At 44.9% G+C, this 20,380-nt stretch overlaps 1 protein-coding gene across 2 annotated transcripts in view; it reads right to left on the bottom strand.

The window, feature by feature from the left end:
• Nucleotides 1-20,380, bottom strand: part of NUDT3 (nudix hydrolase 3) — a 255,460-nt gene that overhangs the window by 57,166 nt on the left and 177,914 nt on the right. For both annotated transcript variants that reach the window (XM_069238841.1, XM_069238842.1), the window contains exon 3: nucleotides 9,599-9,643. In XM_069238841.1, coding sequence (XP_069094942.1) covers nucleotides 9,599-9,643 — 45 coding nt within the window. The remainder of the gene's footprint in view (nucleotides 1-9,598; nucleotides 9,644-20,380) is intronic.

The following is a 20,380-nucleotide window of genomic DNA, read 5'->3' as shown; positions in this document are numbered from 1 at the left end:
TTATAGCCACTGCTGTAGGTTGCCCGCTGGTGCCTGGGGAAGACTTGTATTGTTACATCTAGATAGCTGGGTAGTGTTGTGGAATTGGGACCAGTATTGGAGGCATTTTGCTTTTTCCACTCTGAGCGTTTGGGTTAGTGGGTTGGACAATGGGGACTCGTAAAACAAGGCAGTGAGTGAACAAACCGCTGAAGGAGGCGTGTGGTTGTCTCCTCCCTGAAAATATCATCTGCTAAGGCGGTTCAGACGGAGAGGCATAGCTTTTATGCCCAGGATGTGGACCCCCTTAGGGAAAGTCTACTGTTACAGTTTTGTAGGATGTTTAGTGATAAATTGCACCCTCTTATGGCAAGGCTCTCTTTTATCGAACACGGAGTGACCCTATTGTGGGACCAACTTATGAGGGTGGGTTGGGGGGAGCCCTGCGGGGTGTATACAAATGGCTCCGGTATTAAGCCATGTCCCTGTTCAACCTGACGGCCCTAGTTTGTCATCCAAGGAATTACCCCCAGAAGTGGTAATGGGTATATAGGACTCAATTTTAGTGGTTCGTTGGGTGGGCCCGGATAGGAAGCAATGGGATGGGGACTGTTAATCGACTATCCATCCCTGCACGCATCTTGACCTCAGTGAGCACTTATGGGACCTTTAACTCCCATGGTATTTTATCACTTTCATTGGGTTATAATTATTATTTTTATTATTATTATTAATATTTTTATTTTATTTTTACAAGCCAGAGATAGTGTTTCGTTCCGTGTGGACAACGGTTCAACATAAGAGGAATTTTTGAAGTGGTCCTCACCCGGACACTATGGGACCATCAGTTCTGTTCTCTTCAAACAGGTTTTCCCTGTTAAGTGAATTAGAGTCATGTGATTGACGGAGTACAACTGACCCTACTTTAGCTACTAATTTGGAGGCATGTCCAATGGATATGAAGTTAGTGTCCTGGAACATTGCAGGGTTAGCTGCCAAATTCAAAGATCAAGACGTGGTTAGGATTTGTGAGGAATTATCAGACTGTCTCCAAGAAACCTGGGAAGTTCACAATATTTTTTTTTATAGAAAGATTTAAAATATTTTCTCCCCAGCCATGCCCACTGGGGCAGGGAGGGCGAGAGTCTAATTATTTTTGTTGTGTTAGAATTGTTTGTGTTTGTCAGGGATCTTAAATGGGATAATAAAGTACAAGGTCTGAGGCTAACGGTCTCAGGTGTTCCGCCCCTAGTATTGATTAATTGCTACAATGCTCAAAGTAGTGAAGCTGGTACCCCCAGTTCTCGTGTTGCGTTCCAGTCTGGGGGTCTGTGTCTAAGAGGGAGTTGATTGTACTTGTGGGGGATTTTAATTGTCACCTATGCAACGGACATGGAGGAAGGTTACTTGCGTCAAGGTCCTCGCCCAGTGTCCTGACATACCTCATTATCTCAAGTCTAATGAACTTCAGAAACTAGCACTGCATTCAGACTTGCACTTTAAAAAAGTGACTTATCACATGATGGCTCTTTTTTCTCTAACTTCACTGTAGCTGTGCAGAAGGCAAGGAGTATTTTCTCCCAGGTAATGTGCATATAAAGAACTGACCTGAACTGCAAGCTACTTGGACTAAGCATTGATCGACTGAATTGCACCAGAACTAATTTATGCCCGTGACCACATTAGAGCAGAGGATCCATAGATATGATAACCACTTAGGGCGCTAAAGGGGATGGGTCGAGGAATCGTAGATAGATCTGCAACCTTCCAACTGTGACCCATTCAACTGCTTTATATTAAATTTTGCTGTGATAAACTATTTTATTTTTAATGATAGGTGCTGGGCAACGTATTTATGATGTCTGATTATTGAGTTCAGAGCTCTGAGGTAACCTCCCCCCTTTCCACAACACACACCCAAACTCCCTGAGAAGCCTCTGCTTGCCTGTCCTACACTGATAGTCAAGGACAGGAAATCAAGAAAGGGTTTACTTGGCCCCGTTTGAGAGTCCAAAAATGGTTCTCTGCATCTTCCAGAGAAGTCACTACTACCACCAATCCTCCAGAAACCATACTGGAAGATGCCTTTAAGGTTAAATAGCAGGGCTCTGCACTTGGTAGTGTATTTTGTAGAAAATACATCTAAAATCTTCATTATGGTTTGTTCCTGTGATGGTATGAAAATAAGAATTCTGACATTTTATTTAATATATTAAGTACCCTTACTCCAGGTTCATGGACTTCTGGTATAGTGCCAACATTATTAGTTATCTTTTCCACCCATCTATTGTGATTTGTAGATCAGGAATAGGTCTAAAGTCTTCTGGGCCATTCTTTCATACAAACTAGCAGTACATCCTATTGCCCATCTGTGTCTAGGCATCTGAGTCTTCACTTAGAAGTATTCAAACCTCATTAAACAGCCTTTTCAGATGAAGAGGATTGACTCATTTTGTACAAGGAATACTTGGAGGTGCATTTCTCATTCTCAGCAGAGAACAAGCATTTTGTACAATGTTCAGCTATCTTGATATTTTTTATTATGCTGTAAAGTGGATAACAACTTTTCTCAATGGTAGGAGTTATTTACAACATGAAGGAGGATTTCATCTATAGCTAATGGAGTATTTTGTTCCTTTCCTTAGAGGAAGGTTTGTGAAATGCCTGCAGAAATAATGACATCTGCTTATGGTGTGACAAACATCTAATATAATAATAATCTATACTATATCTAATGCTATAATGATCTAAACTTTGAGGACATTCCATCAAAGAGAGCTAAAGGGGTGTGGGATTGAGAGAGAAGAAACAAGATCAGGTTTGATAAATATTCCATGAATTCTTATCGTTATTTTAATTTCAAACCTTGAACTCTAGCGTCTTTCTCTTATGAGACGCTGTGAGAAAACAGGGCTGATTGCAGTGCCCCCCTAACTTTTTGTCCCAATTTTCACTTTTTGCTGGTGTTTTCCTGACTCTGATGGTGCCCTGGGTACTGCTAACCAGTCCCAGGGTCTGTGCTCTGTGTACAATGAGTATGCAAATTAGGCTAATTATAGCTGGCTGTCAACCTACCTATAAGTCCCAAGTATATGGTAGCGCATGTAGGTTTAGAGACAAAAGCACAGGTAGTGTACCCATAGGTGCAATTGCTGAGGTGCCTAGGGTCATTTTAAATGGAGGCCTGCCTTGCAGGCTGCTTCTAAATTAAAGTTATATGCAAATTCGACTTTGGAATTAAACGTACTTCTAAAGTCTTAAATTACCTTATTTCTACATATAAGTCAACCCCTAAGGTGTGCCCCTTTGGTTGGGCGCCACGTAACTATAAGCAGGGACCTTATGAAAATTGTTTTATAAGCCCAGGTGCGGTAAAATGGCCATATGTATTTTTCCCTCACTGTAGTGAATGGCCTCCATTGGCTAAAATGGGGAGACTGTATTTAAATTAACAAAGTCCCCAGGTACCTTCAGTTTGTTTTCAAATTAATTGTTATAATTAATCCCACAACTCGCAATTGTTGGATTTAGTATAACTAGTTCAGGTAAAGAGTTTTAAACCTCTATCTGAAAGTTGCCAACTTCAGCTCTATAGTGCCCTTCTCTGATTAGCCAGGCTGTCTTGATGAAGTGTGAAATGGCCTGGGGCTGAACACAAAGGATGTGCCTGGAGGAGATCTTCCTCAGCAGATGGGGGAACAGGATGGAGGGGGAACTGCTCTTCAAAGGCAGGGAAGACATCTGGAGCAGCCCAGCACCTCCATCACATTCTGCAACCCCAGACAATTAGGTGCTTTCTTGATTAGATTAGAAGAGGGCAGGAGAGGGGTGTTTTTAGGATTTTTAGCCACACTACTGGGTGGACTCAGCCAATCTAACCTCTAAAAGTCACATTAAGCCATGTTGAATTTGATTAATGTTGTTCCATGGGATTGATTCTGGCACACTTCCCATGAAGTGGTCAAAGGGGGAACAAGCCTACCTGTGACTGCATACCAAGGACCCCCACCCCCGCTCTCCACCCCGGAGCAAGGATAAATATGGCAGAACTGCGCCCACACCTCAGATTCCTACAAGGGAGAACATCAGAAGGACTGCCCTGCTGGACCCCTGACCTGCACCTGGACACTGCACTATGAAGGACTGCACCAGCCGCACAATTGGCCTTCACCAAAACAATGACTTTGCATTGCTTCAACTGGTTGAAGGAGGGACCCCCTGTTTGATCCAGGTGAAAAATAGCTAACCAGAGTCCCCTGCATCAAATCCTGAAACTGACCAACTGACCACTGTCCAGTGGCCATTTTGGAGTTTGATCCAGGTGCATTCTGGGAGTTAGAGTCCGCACCCTCAAGGAGCAACTCAGAACTTCTGGAACCTTGGAATGAGCTGTGGACCTCCTAAAGGACCTTCAAAGACCTTCTGGAAGAAGATCCAGAAGTCTGGAGAAGACTAGTGAACTTTTTGGAAAAAGTTCCATAGAGGGACCGACCCGCCACAGTCAGTCTAGCCGGCTTGCCTCAACTCCGACCCGGGCTGACTTGCAGGTTTATCACGCTGAAGAAAATCTCCAAAAAAGTGAGTAAGTCCGAACGTAGAAAGTAATCTGAAGAGGGCTCCAGGGACGTCAGATCAATATTCAGGTTTGACCCGGTTGAGGATTTTCGTCTAGAGAAATCATCTAAGTCCGTAGAAATCTTCACCGTGGTCTCCTGCGATGCGTATCCGAGGAAGGGCACCAGGGCGGTCAGATCAGACTGACGACTTTGTCCCACTGAAGAAAATCTTCAAGAAAATGACTAAGTCCAAAGGAAAACTTTTGACCAAGTCCTCTTGCTTGCTGTAGCCGAGCAGGGCTCCATCACAGCCGGCCTTAAACTTTGACTTTGCCCCGGGTAAGGGGCGACCGGATTGGCGCTTTTTGTTTCTAGTTACTAAAAACACGAATTATTTAAAACTTCATAGCTCCAGTTCCTCTTATCCGATTTTACGCCTTTTAGTGTCATTTTAAAGATAAAAATATAATCGATTTTTATCAATTGGAGTTGGATTTTTATTCTGTTGTACTTATTTACTGTTTTGTGATTTTTAAATGCTTTGCACACTTGTCTCAAGTTAAGCCTGGTCACTCGTTGCCAAGCTACTAAGGGTTGAGCTGGGTTTAATTTTTTGAGAACTAACTGGAGGTTAGTGGCCTGTTGCTAAGTGTAGGTACTTACCTGCCCTTACCATTAATCCACTTCCCAACAGATGCATGATCTCATTTCCAATGCCTGAGATGTATTAGCATGCGTTAGGTCAACCGCCGTCATCAAATTATAAGCCTGCAGTGATGATTTGTTCAATTTAGGCTTATGTACAAATCTGGCAGAATACAAAATCTGAATATGGCTCTGAAACAAGAAGTAATATAGTATGCTACCTAGTGTGTCAAACTGAGATGGTAACCATTTTCAAACAAATTGTATACATGGATCCCCTCTGTGGCTTAATTACTCAAAACATGATCATTTAATTCTAGATTTAGGATGCAAAGCGTGATTTACGAGTAATGTCGGATTTTCCTATGCAGAGCAACTAGAAAGTTACTAGGTGGAGGCTAGTTACTTAAACGGATGCAGGACTGGTGACTATAAAAAAATAAACACAGTATTGACACAGAAGGCATGTGAAAGTTGCCAGATTTCTCACTTTCAAAGCAGTACACACAGACCTCTGAATGACTGTGCTCAAGATGACAAGTGAAGAAGCTGTAGACCAGTAAGTAATTTGTTTTGTTGTTGATAACATAAGGAAAAATATCATTTACTGTGAAGCCTATAATGTTAGCCCTTTTCTCTTTCAGAAGACAAAGCACAGCCTCCACAAATTATATAACAGACAAAGCTAATGTGATAACACACACATTTCCATTTGACATTATATACTGGGGGGTTGAGGGAGGAAGGGGTGAGGAAATCAAGAACATTAAGTAAACGTAGGTGAAAAATAAATGTAACCTGTCGATCAGCTGCATAAGGAAGCCCATCTAGAATCAATAACTTGAAGTAAAGGTATCTCGTATGAGTTTATTGGTCTCTCAAATCAACTCTAAGAAATTTTGGCCCACTTCTGATTACAAAACTGTTTTCACAGTGGGTGATGCTTTTGGGTATTTGTTTATATACCAACTTCTTTAGAATCTGCCAAAGAATCTAAACAGGGTTGAGATCCAAGCTTGGAATTGCCCATAATTCAGATTCTATCATTTCCAACTATTCAATCACAGGTTATCTCGGTCGACCCGTTTCATTCTCCACACTCAGCTAAGCCTTAGCTGTTGAACACATGGTTTGAATTTGTTCAGTATTTTCCCGGTCCCAGTGATTGATTTGTGACCTCTAACATTTATCATGTTGATAGAAATCTGGAAATCTCTGGATGTAACTTGGGCACTTTGGAATTTCTACAAGCAACAAATAGCATGATGTTGGGGTGAATTTCCTGGGTCATCTGACAACGCTTTTGAACTTTTCTAATTTTATTTTTAAAAAATCATTCTCACCACTGAATTATGGACTTAATATTGTCTGGAAATGGCTTTGCAACAAATCCCAGACTTATTTCAACTTTGAATGCTCTAGACCAGTGGCCTCTAAACGTTTTAATGCTGCACCCCCAGTTAAAAAATAAGTCATCGCCTCCCCCCTCAGAATTGTTCACAATTATTTTGTAAAGATGGCAATGTTCAAATATGTCTAGACCTATTTGAACATTGCAGCTAAGTACTGTTACCTTTTTAAAAATGCAATAACATGCTTCGGTTTCAAACAAAGGCTGTTATCTGTATAATGCTTCTTTTGGCCAGAGCTTCCCCCCTCCCGGATCACTTGAGGCCCCCTAAGGGGGCCGGCCCCCCAGTCTGAAGACCTCTGACTAAAGTAGGTGCTAGCACTTCTGGATGATCAGGTAATCATGCATATGTGTTTAACAGCACTAGATGTTAATGGTCTTAACTGATATGGAAGTGATAAGGGTAAGTTTACCTTTTCACACAGGCCTTCTACATTTCAACTGATATTTAAGTATAATGAATGACAAAATGAAATCTGTCTGCGTTATTTGTCGCATGAGGTTACATTTAAAATTATTGTTGGCAGTCGTGAAGCAGATACAAGTATGAGCAATCTGTAGGGAGTAGGACAATAAATGATGTAATATACCACAAGACTTGGCAAAGCCAAACTTTTGATTTACCCCTTAAGTGCAGCTGTAGCGCACTCCCTTCCCAGTGCGTTTTCAGCCACGGGCGGACAATGGGGAGGCTTAGAAAGAACCCTCTGGTGATTTGCACCACAGTGTTTCCTTTTTTTGAGGCAGCTCACGAAGAGCTTCTCGAGCAGCCCAAGTGTTTTTTAAAACACTTTGGAATGATGATCAGTGCGCAGGGCTCGCTGATGTCATTATTCCTAAAAGTGAATGTAAAGGGAGCTTCTGGGCTTGTTTTACTTTCACTGAATCAGTGCTCAGGGGGCATATATCAGCACCTCCACGTCTGAGCATTGATTCTCCCAAGGGCAGTACTGCTGGAAAGAGGATAATTTCCACTTTCCAATGGGACCTCTGCAAAGTGGATTACTGGTTTGGGACTGCCACAGGAGAGCGATCCCCATGCCGGGACCCACACAATAGCCACCAAGAAAAGGGGGAGCAGCCCTTTTTGGCAAGGGCTTATGCTGCCCCAACAACCCTCAAAACTGTCAGTCTTTCTGCCCCTCCTGGAGGGCAGATGGGGGTATTTACCACAGAACGTCCACTAGACACAAGGGATTTATTTTAAAATAAAATAAAAATATAGGGGTGGGGGCTGCCCACCAAGCATTACCATGTCAGCAGCCCTAATGCTCATAAACAACAGTCTTTCTACCACCCCTCCCTCTCCTGGGCAGATTGGGGGTGGGGGGTAGAATTAGGCAGAAAACCAACTAGACCCTGGGATTTTTTATTTGTTTTTTAAATACAAATATAGTGGTGGGGCCTGTCCACCAGGGCACGGCCATGCCCCATCCCAAATGAATAAGGTAAGTCTTTCTGATGGTAATTACCCTCGCTCAGCCCAGAAGCAAATGCTTTTTTTCTTATTTAAATATAGGCGTGGGGGCTACCTACCATGGACATGGCTATGATCTCATCTCAATTGAATGGGGCAAAAGTCCTTCTGCCCCCTCCTCCCTTGGAGGGCAGATGGAGGTATTTACCTGAATATTTATATTTTTTAATAAAATAATGGGATGGGTTTTGCCCATCCTAACATCAGGCTGTGCACACTCATCCCGAAAACCTCAACAGTCTTTCTGGCTCCCCTGCAGACTAAAGCATCCCATCCTCATGGAAAGAGATGACATTTGATTCTTTTTGGTACTGTTTTTACATGGGCCAAGAGAATATGGCCAACTCCCTACACTGTCCCACCTGCAATGGTGAACAACTGCACTTTTTGGGCTTGGAAAGGATGCCACCTGGAAAAACCTTCCAGAACCAGACAATTCTGAAAACTAGACATCTTGGGGAAACGGGGGGGGGGGGGCAGTTCAGGTGGTGTGCTTCCCAATCATACTACACCATTTGTGTACCTACAATGCCCTGTAAATCTCAAACTTTGGCTAAAACACACATTTCCTCACATTTCTGTGAGGAAAACTTTGGGAATCTGTGAGGAGCCAAGCGCTTCAAGACATGCAAATAAGACATTTCCTATGAGTCTGAATGAAAATCATTCACACAGAGAAAATCATGAAACTCTGCGACCAAACCATTCCTTCTGGACCCATGTTTGATATGCATGTATTAGTGCATGCTTTGGAGAAGAGGCACCCAGAATCTTAATCACACACATTCAGATTGAAGACACTGCTTCAAGGAAACATTTAATGTTATGGCACACAAGTCAGACAGAAGCTGCCACAGAAACTGTAAATTTTTAATGGTCAGCTTCAGTCTGAATGAAAGACCCATCCAACATTTGGTCAGCTCAACTGATATTAAAAACAAGCAGCACATGTATGTCATCCTCTCTTGAAAAATAGAAATTGGGTAGAGAAGTGCTGCTAAAATCAGAGAATGTTACCTACCTCAGAACGGGTATAGGTGCTGTAGGTGACCACCCCAAGCCCCTGCTTCCAACCTACTCCACCCCAATGCCTTCAAAATAAACGTATGGTGTTGTGTGCCCGATTCAACAACAGTGATCACCTGGATGCAAACCCATCATGGAACAGCTTTCCAGCACTCAGTTCCCTAGCTACAATGGACAAACACTACAAGAGTTCTGTATGCATACCTGCAAATCTGAAGATTTCTACACATTGCGAAATTCTCGTGTACTGAAAAAATCACAGCGATAACCATGTTTAATCCTTGTACAGTATTCCTGACCAAAGTATCTCAAATATTTAAAAAGAAAAAGGTCACAAAAGAAGCCAAGCAACAATAGTGAAGGGGTGCCAACATATTACATCTTCAGACTATGGCATCAATACATGCTTAGCCGGAGAGCTGAAACTAATTAACAATTGTGGAAGCAATGGAGGTCGAGTGCATTAACTAGAACATTTAATAACAGTAATTTCTTCATATTTACCTCAAACACACCAACTAATCTGCCCAAGGTTCCTTTTACGCCAGCCTGTTGAAAAAAAAAAAAAAAAAGAACATTTTAAAATTTACAAGCATAACAGCTGCAAGCATTTTTCAGCGCTGGCAGTTGATTTAATGCTTAAGATAGTTTAACACTATTGACTGCAACAGTAATAAGTAATTTAAAAAAAATATGGACGCAGAGCCAAATGTGGGGCCACACAACAAGGACTAGCAATTCATAGCAGTTACAGGAATGCTCGAAAATGCAAGCACCGGCAAAGTCAAAAGGTCACACCTATGCAATATGTTTAAGCCATGCTCTACTAATCAGCATGCCACGTTTGTGGTATGGAGTCCAGTATAGCAGAGGTGCCTGGAGGGGCGTGGAGGGGCATGGAGAGACAGGGCCTAGAGTGGAGAGAAGGGGCCCGGAGTGGAAGCCTGTGTTTCCTTTATCCTCTAGGCAGAAATCTTAATGATTAATACTATTTTCCAGGACAAGAATTGAAGATCGCATTTGCATATTGGTTACAAAAGTGCACTCAATTTTGTTAGCTAGCTTTACTTTCAAGGAAATGTGCAGGACGTAATTCCGGTTTCTTGAAATCTGGGCCCACTAAAACTGGAGACACACCTGTAGAGGTATCATCAGTAACAGACCACCAGGCATCAAGAAAATGCATGACATGAGACCCAGGAATGATACTCGCAATTACACCAATCTGTTCTATCAGATGATCCCATTATCCACACAAACTGCAGGCATCTCTCTCCTAGGAATTCAACAGGGCTCCTTAAAACTTCACTTGTAGCTAGGAGGTCAGCACGGATTGCTTCGGTTTCGAGACTCCAATGGGTAAGCAGATCTGTGGTTCACCTGAAAAGACCTCGCACATCTACCCGAGGTACCTTTCAGCAATCGTCCTAATTAGAGAAGATACTTAATTGTATTATACCAAAAATAATTTAATAAAATACCTGCAACTTTGATATAGTTAGATAAACTAGGTGTCTTGGGAACCCTGCTGAGGTATGGGACTGGCTGGAGACAAGTAGGAAGTGCTAAACCACGACCTTCGCCAGATCAGAAGTGCTGCGAAACCGACACAGCTGAGTTGCAAAGAGACAGTGAAGCCTTGCAGTCACATCCCAACTGCTCACCAGACCATCGATCCTGACCAGCAGAGAAAACCACACCTATCATGAGAGGAATCTCCTGGAGTCACACTATGCTGAGACAGAAAGATTCGGCACAGGAGATCTGGGTCGCTCAAGGCCCGCAATCACGGTGCTCTGCCCTGAACCCACTGCAGCCAGCGAAAGGGGGCTGGAACAATGACTGATAATTGCACCCCTACTTTTGAAAAAAATACTCGTTTTACTGGAGGGACCCGGGTGGATAGATTCTTGGTGCTGGTTACAGTCTCCCACTCTTAGTAAGATGTTATTTGCTGACAGGTGCCCTGCAAAGTTGAGGATGCAGGCAGTTGATGGTTCATTATGCGGAGGGGGGGGGGGCAGGTTGGACTATCGGGACTTTATTAGCTGTTTATTTTCTATGTTGCTTATGTTACTGGTTTTGTTACTCGTTGCAAGCTATACAGGATCCACTCCTGAAAGACGCACAGTAACCCCCCTTGACCCCCCAGACACCTACATTCATCTAGGACTAGACATCTGGGCACACTATATAATACCTCGGGGTACATATGGCTGCCCCAAGGACAGAGTCCAGCATAAAACTGATCCCCTGGAATGTCAACGGATTAGTGGATAAAGTCAAATGAAGAGTTGCCCTTCAATGCGTCAAGCAACAATCCCGTGACTTGGTCCTCATTAAGAGTCTCAACTTAAAGGGAATACGTGCCAAGGCTTGAACCGCTGGGGCTACATAATGACTGTCCATGGGGTGTACTCAACCAGCTCCAGAGGGGTGGGCATCCTGCTGAGGAAAGCACTATCCCCAACTGTTCACCATACTTTTACAGACACCCAGGGCTGCTACGTGGCAATATGCGGAATGTGGGAGGATAAACCTGTTAACATAATATTGGTATATGTCCCACCGCTGTTACATGCACTCACGTTTCTGGAGCTGAGTAAGACACTTCTTTGTCTTCGAGAGGGTATCTTACTGATTGGCACTAAAAAAGGGATGGGTCCTCTCACCAGCCACTGGCTGACTTCATGTCTGCTCCGGGACTCATGGATGTATGGTGCTCTGACATTCCAATGACAAAACAATATACTTTTCCCTCAGGGGCACATAGTAGCCTTTCTCGTATTGACTACATCTTTACATTAGCGCATTACAATCCCCATTTCCACAAGACCAGACACCGAGCCAGAGGTAGTTCAGATCACTCCCCGCTGCAGGCGATGAACAGTCTCTCAGATAGGAGGGAACAAAAAGGCATATGCTACATCCTTGGAATTTCAGGGTACCTCATGTATGGGAGGATCTCTGTAAAGCCACTGAACACTACTTCACTGAAAATGCCTAATCGGTGACTTACGCTCAGACCCTTGGGAAGCATTCAAAACTGTAGTAAAGGGGCAGGGCCTCTCACGGATTGCAGGGCATACAAAGGACAAAAGGGCACAAATGGAAACACCAGAACAGGAAATTCTGTACTAGAGTCCAAAATTGCGAGCCAGGCGGACCAGAGTATTCAACACACACTTAGTCTGAAGCAGAGAGAGAATAGGGATGTAGCGACCAACGCGGCCAAGACTGGCTCTTGAGCATACCAGCACCAACTATGAGGCCGGAGATAGAGCCGGGAAACTCCAGGCCTGGCTCAAAAGACATGAAAGAGCCAACCGCTGGGTCTTAAGATATTCTCACAGGTGAGATTGTGAGAGAAGAATAAGTTATTTACCTTCGGTAACGCTTTTTCTGGTGGATACAGTAACTACCTGTGGATTCCTGACCAAAAGAATTCTCCCCTCGCGCCAGCCTTCGACGGAAATTTCATCTAGCTCTGCACGTCGACGTCACAATCGCCAGACTCCACCCGACGCCACATGACGTCATCCAGGCAATAAGAAGCCCTCGTCGACGTGCAGACGTCAGTTTTCACCATTTTTTTTTACGTGCCCTAGAGGCGAACAGGTTAACCTAAAGAGCACACATTCATCCAGAATAGATGAAAATAAAACATTTAGTATAAAACTCAATATAAATAGCAGGTATGAATGCTCTAATTCGAGATAGAAGTAAATATATATATGTATAATTCCAGTCCAAAATGTCCTTTTCACTATCTTAATTTGCAAAGGAAAAGTATATACAATGAATACAACTGTATGCATGAAAAAACTATATACATATATACAAGACCAAGGATGCGCACCTAAAGAGATCTTGGTTTGACCAGTCAGGCAACGGGGAGGTGGGTGGGACAGTGAGGAATCCACAGGTAGTTACTGTATCCACCAGAAAAAGCGTTACCGAAGGTAAGTAACTTATTCTTCTGATGGATACACCTACCTGTGGATTCCTCACCAAAAGAATAGAGTCCCCAAGCAGTATAACCTCCGGTGGTAGGTGCCCGAATGGTCAAACCAAGAAATCCTTCAGCACCGAGCGAGCAAAATGGCCATCCCTCCTGACCTCAGAGTCCAAACAGTAATGCTTGGCAAAAGTATGGAGGGATTCCCAGGTCGCTGCCCTGCAGATGTCAGCCACAGGAACACCTCTAGCCAAAGCTGATGAATCCGCTTTGGCCCTGGTGGAATGGGCACGAAGCCCCACAGGTGGATCTCTCTTCGCCAAAGAATAGCAGATCTTAATACACAGAATGACCCACCTGGATAGCGTTCTCTTGTGGACCGCTCTACCCTTCCTCTTCCCCACGTATCCAACGAAGAGCTGTTCATCCTGTCTGAACTCTTTCGTCCTGGCGACGTAGAAGCTCAGCGCTCTTCGTGGATCCAGCCGGTGGAGCCTCTCTTCCTCCTTGGATGGGTGAGGTGGAGGGTAAAAGGAAGAGAGCGTAATTGACTGCCCCAGGTGAAAGGGTGTAACAACCTTCGGTAGGAAAGCCGCCTTGGTCCTCAACACCAGTTTGTCCTTGAAGAAGGAAAGGAATGGGGTTTCTACAGTTAGAGCCTGAAGCTCACTAACCCTTCTGGCAGATGTTATTGCCACCAGGAAAACAGTTTTAAATACTAGGAATCGTAAAGAACAAGAGTGCATGGGTTCAAACGGGGCCCCCATAAGAAAAGTTAAAACCAAATTAAGATCCCACTGAGGCATAACGAATGGTGTGGGCGGATACTTATTAGTAAGTCCCTTTAGAAACTTTAAAACAATTGGTGATTTAAAGAAGGATGGTTGATCAGGAAGGCACAGAAAAGCAGATAGTGCAGACAGATAACCTTTATTTAGCACAGAAAGGTTTTTCAGTTGCCACTGTTAAGAGTGCAAATGACAAAATGCCAGATAAACCAGCTTTTAAAGGATCTAAACTATTCTCTCCACACCAGCTTGTAAACTTAGCCCAACGATTCGCATAGATTGACTTGGTGGAGTGTCGCCTGGCCGATAGAATAACTTCCACAATATCTGGATGGAGAGAAAAGGAACTCATATTGCCCCGTTCAATCTCCAGGCATGAAGATGCAGGCTCTGGAGGTGGGGGTGTAGAATCTGCCCCTGCGACTGCGAGAGGAGGTCCACCCTGCAAGGGAGACGGAGCGGAGGGCACAGAGAGTTGGAGTAGGTCCGAATACCACACCCTTCTCGGCCAATCCGGAGCTATTAGGATGACTTGGGCTTGGTCTTGGCCGATCTTCCTGAGAACTCGAGGAATCAAGGGTATGGGGGGGAAACGCGTAAAGCAACTGACCCTTCCAGGTCATCTGAAACGCATCCCCCAAAGCTCCTTGCACCGGATACTGGAGGCTGCAAAATAGCGGGCACTGCGCATTCTCTTGAGTGGCAAACAGATCTATTTGTGGATATCCCCACATCTGGAAGATTTACAGAACCAGATCTGGATGAAGACGCCACTCGTGGTCGACCGAACTGCGTCGACTGAGAATGTCTGCACGCACATTCAGGACTCCGGCCAAATGATGAGCAATCAAGCAGATCTTGTGGTCCTGAAGCCAGGACCAGAGTCGAAGAGCTTCTCTGCAGAGAAGATACGACCCCACTCCTCCCTGCTTGTTTATATACCACATTGCAGTCGTGTTGTCGTTAGAACCTGGACTGACTGACTGCGAATGGACGGGAGGAAGGCCTTGAGTGCCAGCCGTACTGCCCGCAATTCTAACAGATTGATGTGTAATTTCTGTTCTATTGGAGACCAAAGGCCTTTGATCTCCAGGTCCCCCAGATGAGCTCCCCACCCTAGAGTGGAAGCATCCGTTACCACAGAGGCCACTGGTTTGGGTAGCGAAAACGGCCTTCCTTGAGACAGGTTGCCGACCGCTGCCCACCATTGAAGATCCACTGCAGTGTCTCTGGAGATCTTTATCGAGTCCTTGAGATCCCCTTTGTGCTGAAACCACTGCCTGCAGACGCACCACTGGAGAGCCCTCATGTGCCAGCGTGCATGAGTGACCAACAGTATGCAAGAAGCAAACAGACCGAGCAGACGAAGGACTTTGAGGATTGGAACTACCGCTCCATTTCGAAACACTGGAATCAAAGCCTGTATGTCCTGAACCCGCTATGGCGGAGGAAAGGCTCGATTCAATGTCGTGTCCAATACTGCCCCTATGAACAGGAGGCGTTGAGAGGGCTCCAGGTGAGATTTGGGTACATGGACTGAAAACCCCAAGTCGTACAACAGTTGAGTCGTCGACTGGAGATGGCACCGCACGAGCTCTGGAGTACTGGCTTTGATCAACCAATCGTCCAGATAGGGAAACACAGCGATCCCCTTTCTTCTGAGCTCTGCCGCTACCACCGCCATCACCTTCGTGAAGACTCGAGGTGCTGAAGTAAGACCAAACGGGAGGACCGCAAACTGATAATGTTGTGATCCCACCACAAAACGGAGATACTTCCTGTGCGATCTGAGGATCGGAATATGAAAATATGCATCCTGCAAATCGACCGACACCATCCAGTCCCCTTCGTTCAACGCCAAAAGAACCTGTGAGAGGGTCAGCATTTTGAACTTTTCCTGTTTGAGGAACCAATTCAAAATCCTCAAGTCTAAAATCGGTCTTAGCCGACCATCCTTTTTGGGAATCAGAAAGTATCTTAAATAGCACCCCTGACCCCTCTCTTGCTCGGGAACCAACTCTATTGCACCTTTTTGTAATAGGGATAACACCTCCTGCTGCAACAGGAGAAGATGATCTTCTGAACGGAAGGATGGGCGGGGAGGGTGGGTGGGAGGAAATTCTCGAAAGGGAAGAGCGTACCCCTTCTTCACAATGTCGATGACCCAGGAGTCTGATGTTATGACCTCCCACATTGGAAGAAAAAGGGAAAGTCTCCCCCCCTACTGGAGACGAATGGACAGGGAATGGCGGAGGACTATGGCTGCTTTCCTTGCTGCACCCCTCCCGAGGAAGAGGCAGAGTGCTGCAAGGTGGCTCCTATCGTACGGACTCTGCCCCTGCCCCTGAAAGATCTGTAAGGCAGGGTAGAAGCAGTTTGTTGTGGTCCTTGCAGTCTTCCTTGAAAGGAACCACGACCAAAACCTTTAAATCTGCGAAAGCCTATAAAGGAGGATGAGGCCGAAGTCTGGAGTCCCAAGGATCTAGCTGTTGCTCTACTCTCTTTAAAGCGTTCTAAGGCCAAGTCAGCCTTAGAACCGAAAAGCCTTTCCACATCAAACGGGAGATCCAGGAGCGTAGCCTGCACGTCCGTCGAGAAGCCAGATGATCTGAGCCAAGACTGCCTTCTAGAGACTATGGTCGTGCCCATAGCCCTAGCAACCGAGTCCGAAGTGTCCAAACCAGACTGGATGACTTGCGTCGCAGCCGCTTGAGCATCCGAAAAGAGTTGCTGCATCTCCTGTGATACATTAGGATGGCCCTTTGCCTCTTCCATAAGGGCATGTATGTAACGACCCAGTATACATGTGGCGTTAGAAGATTTCAAGGCCATACTGCACGATGAAAGTCTTTTTAGCCGTATGGTCCATCTTTTTAGACTCTCTATCAGCAGGAACCCCAGGAAACGAGCCAGGAGAGGATCTGGAAGAACATGATGCTTGGACCACAAGGCTCTCCGGAGTTGGTTGCCTGGAGAGAAACGTCCTGTAACGCCGAGCCACCGCCCTGTTGACTGCAGCGGTGGATACAGGCTTCATCCAAATATCCTTTATAGGGTCCAGCAGAGCCTCATTGAATGGAAGAAGAGGCTCAGCAGAAGCAGATGTTGGATGGAGAACCTCAGTCAACAAATTTCTCTTAACCTCCGCGGTGGGAAGAGTAATATCCAAAAAGTCTGCAGCCTTACGAATGACCTTATGGAACGTAGCTGCCTCCTCCGTGATCTCCCCAGGAGAAGCTAGATCTCACTCCGGGGTAGTGTCCAGGCCGCTAGCTGAGTCTAGACCCTGGAAGTCACCTGAGGGCTCAACAACTTCTCCTTCCTCCAGGTGTTGCCTGGCGTACTCTTCTTCTTCCAAAAGACGGAGGGCCAGACGCCTTGATCTAAGTCTGGACTCCAAGCCTGGAGTCGACAAGGCGTCAGCCGACGCCGAAGACCTCCGTCGGCGCCGAGCCTCGGATCCTTCTGAAGCCGGAGGCTCTGGCACAACAGCGATCCTAGACGTCGATGGGATCCGAGGCGAATCCACCGGCGCCGTAACCGGTGTAGCCATCCTGGCCGACGTAGTCATCGGCGCCGCTTCAGACGCAGTAGGCATAAACGGGGTGAACGGCGCCGACATGAAAGACGATGGAACACCCAAATCATAGGCCAAAGGACCAGACGGACCTGCGTGACTTCCACCCGGTGCCATGGAAGCAAAGATGTTAAACATAGCATTAAAAAACGCTGCAGGATCAGATCCCGGAGTCGGGAAAGCCGGGTACTGTTGTTGCTGTACCGGCAAAGCTGCCGAAGAGGGTCCGGGTAACTCCTGGCCAGGAGAACCTTCAGGCCTCTGGAGAGGCTCGACCTCAAAGACCGACCCGGGTGACGTCGGGTTCGCCGGGGGAGGAGGGGTGACGTCTGGCTTATCTCCCACTTCGGACGACGCCGAGCCAACGGAGAAGCCGATCTAGACCTGGACCGACCCTTGCTCGATCGGCGCCGAGATCCATGATGGCACCGAGAGCCACTATGATGATGGCGAGACCTCGAGGATCTCGACGAAGACTCCCTCCTATGACGCCTCTTTTTCTTGGAACTTCGCCTCTCTTTCTTTGAGCGCCTTAGGGTTCATGCGCTGGCACGAACCGCACGCCTCGAACTCATGATCTGAACTAAGGCACCAGAGGCAGTTATCGTGGGGGTAGGTAACCGACATCCGACCCCCGCATTGGTTACAAGGTTTAAAGCCGGATTTTCTAGGCTGCGACATCGTAACCGATAGTTGGTAACAGTAGCTCCCTGTGAGCCTCGAAGAAACAACCGTTATTCGGGCACGGAAAAAAGGGAACTGACGTCTGCACGTCGACGAGGGCTTCTTATTGCCTGGATGACGTCATGTGGCGTCGCGTGGAGTCCGGCGATTGTGAAGTCATCGTCGACGTGCAGAGCTAGAAGAAATTTCCGTCGAAGGCTGGCGCGAGGGGAGAATTCTTTTGGTGAGGCATCCACAGGTAGGTGTATCCATCAGAAAGTAAGAAGTAGCAGACGCTTTTGCTACTTATTACGCCCAACTGTACTCACCCGCTATGTTCCCTGTAAGCTGAGTGTGTGCGCAGCCTACTTTTCCCCAGAGCCTTCACAGTAGTGCGCACACTGCACACACTAAAGCACCTGGTCAAGGTAAGTTTTCTTCTTTGCAGGGCCTGTTTAAATGAAGGCTGACACATTATCATACACTTATGTTTAATTACCTTGACCCCAAAAGATCACCTCATGCTGTGCTATTTAATATTCAACCTTTTCACCTGCTTCAGCATACAGAAAAGAGGGACATGATCGTGCAGAATTGGCATAATGACATCAAAGATTGTAAGAGGTGTTTTGAATGTTATACTGATGCAGCACAAAGTTAAACAAATAATTGTATATCATGTTCAATTAGTATGATTGAATGTATTCTGACAACAAGAACTTTTAATGCAGGTAATTGAGCCTCTGGTGAAATAAGCAACCTGAAAGTCAAACAAATCATTTTATTTTTCATTGTTTACCCTTCCGTGTGTTTTTGTACAAAATATTAGGAATAAACGAGGTTATTTATTTTAATTTTTTAACCTCACATCCTCAGTCCAAGGGCATCCATTTATTGCATAATCAATCGTGAGTTTACAGAGTCCCTCAGCCTTGGAGAGGTGCAATTCAACAGTATCTTTATTAACTGATGCACCTGGACGAAAAGTAAAAAGCCATCATTACAGACTCTGTAAGTCTTTGAAAGTGTATTGATAGGTAGTAGCCAGTGGGCTGGCTTGATTTTGAATTAAACATGCAGATTTTGACGAGATTTAAAAACAGCACACCAGAGTGGGCATATCAGACTGTGGGTTATTTGCTTCATTTATCTACCAATATGCTCGTCTGCCTATTTTTCATCCTGCAGTAAATGTCAGATAACCTGAAATTCACACCATGAGTTCTCATTTACAGCGATATTACGGTTCAGTAACAATGTTGTATCAAAAGATACACCTAGTATTACTTTCACATTTACCTAGTTTTGCCACATTTCTTAGAAAAAAAATACCGGCCTTTTTGTTTTTTGTTTTGCTGTTAAGAAAAGCCAAAGGCTACTAGGTGGAAAATATTTTTTGTAAACTCAAGATTATTTGGTAACATGGCAATTATCCCCCTGTTTGCTATATTAATAATAATTCTGAAACGATTTAGACAGCTTTTTTGTGTTAAACGTTATGTGTTTGCTATTACGGTTCACGTTTAAGAAGAGAAAAAAGACTTTATTTTAATGCTTTTCCAAATATTTTTACCATCCTGGACATAAAAACACAGACTTGGCCAGTAAAAAAACAGCCAGGTAACAACCTTGTTTGGGAATAATTTGGAGAATATTGTTTCAATGAGTTATTAGAAATGGCAAGTACTTTGCACAAGCTTTGAGTTTTCGTGTGCTGCAAGCACGTCCCAATATTTTAAACCAAATACATAATCATCCATTCCAGTGTAGGTTGATGAGAAAATTAATTTCCCTTAAAAGACTTTTGTAAATCTCCGTCTTCTCTTTCTCAAATATTGAAGTGACCTGCATAGCAATATGGATTTCCCAAGCATTTGTTCAATGTTTATATCACATTACTTCAGAATTTTGCTATAACGTCCCACTAAGACAGTGCTAAGAGAAAAGCCAAGAGCTATGCAGTTACACGGACTTAAGTGTATCCTTATGAACCCACTTCAAGTAAAACAAAACTGACCGACTGCATGACAAGTTTCATCAGAACATCTATATCCTCCCATGAGTATTAACACTCTGACCACCAATGTGCAGTGGTCTACTGGCACTTTGAAGTAACACTGCTGCTACGTAAGCATTTTACAAGCACCCACCATGCCAGACTTATGCATATTCGCTAGGTCATCTGTCACGTTCCGCCTGGTACACATTTTCAAGTCCTGTCTTTGCTGTATCTGGAATACAGAGGTGCCACTGGGATCAGTTATGCATGTCATCTTTGGGGTGCTTGTGAGACCACTTTA

This window comes from Pleurodeles waltl, chromosome 6 (assembly GCF_031143425.1).
Source record: "Pleurodeles waltl isolate 20211129_DDA chromosome 6, aPleWal1.hap1.20221129, whole genome shotgun sequence".
In the NCBI taxonomy this organism is placed as follows: domain Eukaryota; kingdom Metazoa; phylum Chordata; class Amphibia; order Caudata; family Salamandridae; genus Pleurodeles; species Pleurodeles waltl.
Note: the sequence above shows the minus strand (reverse complement) of the source record. Positions and strands in the feature narration are given on the sequence as shown.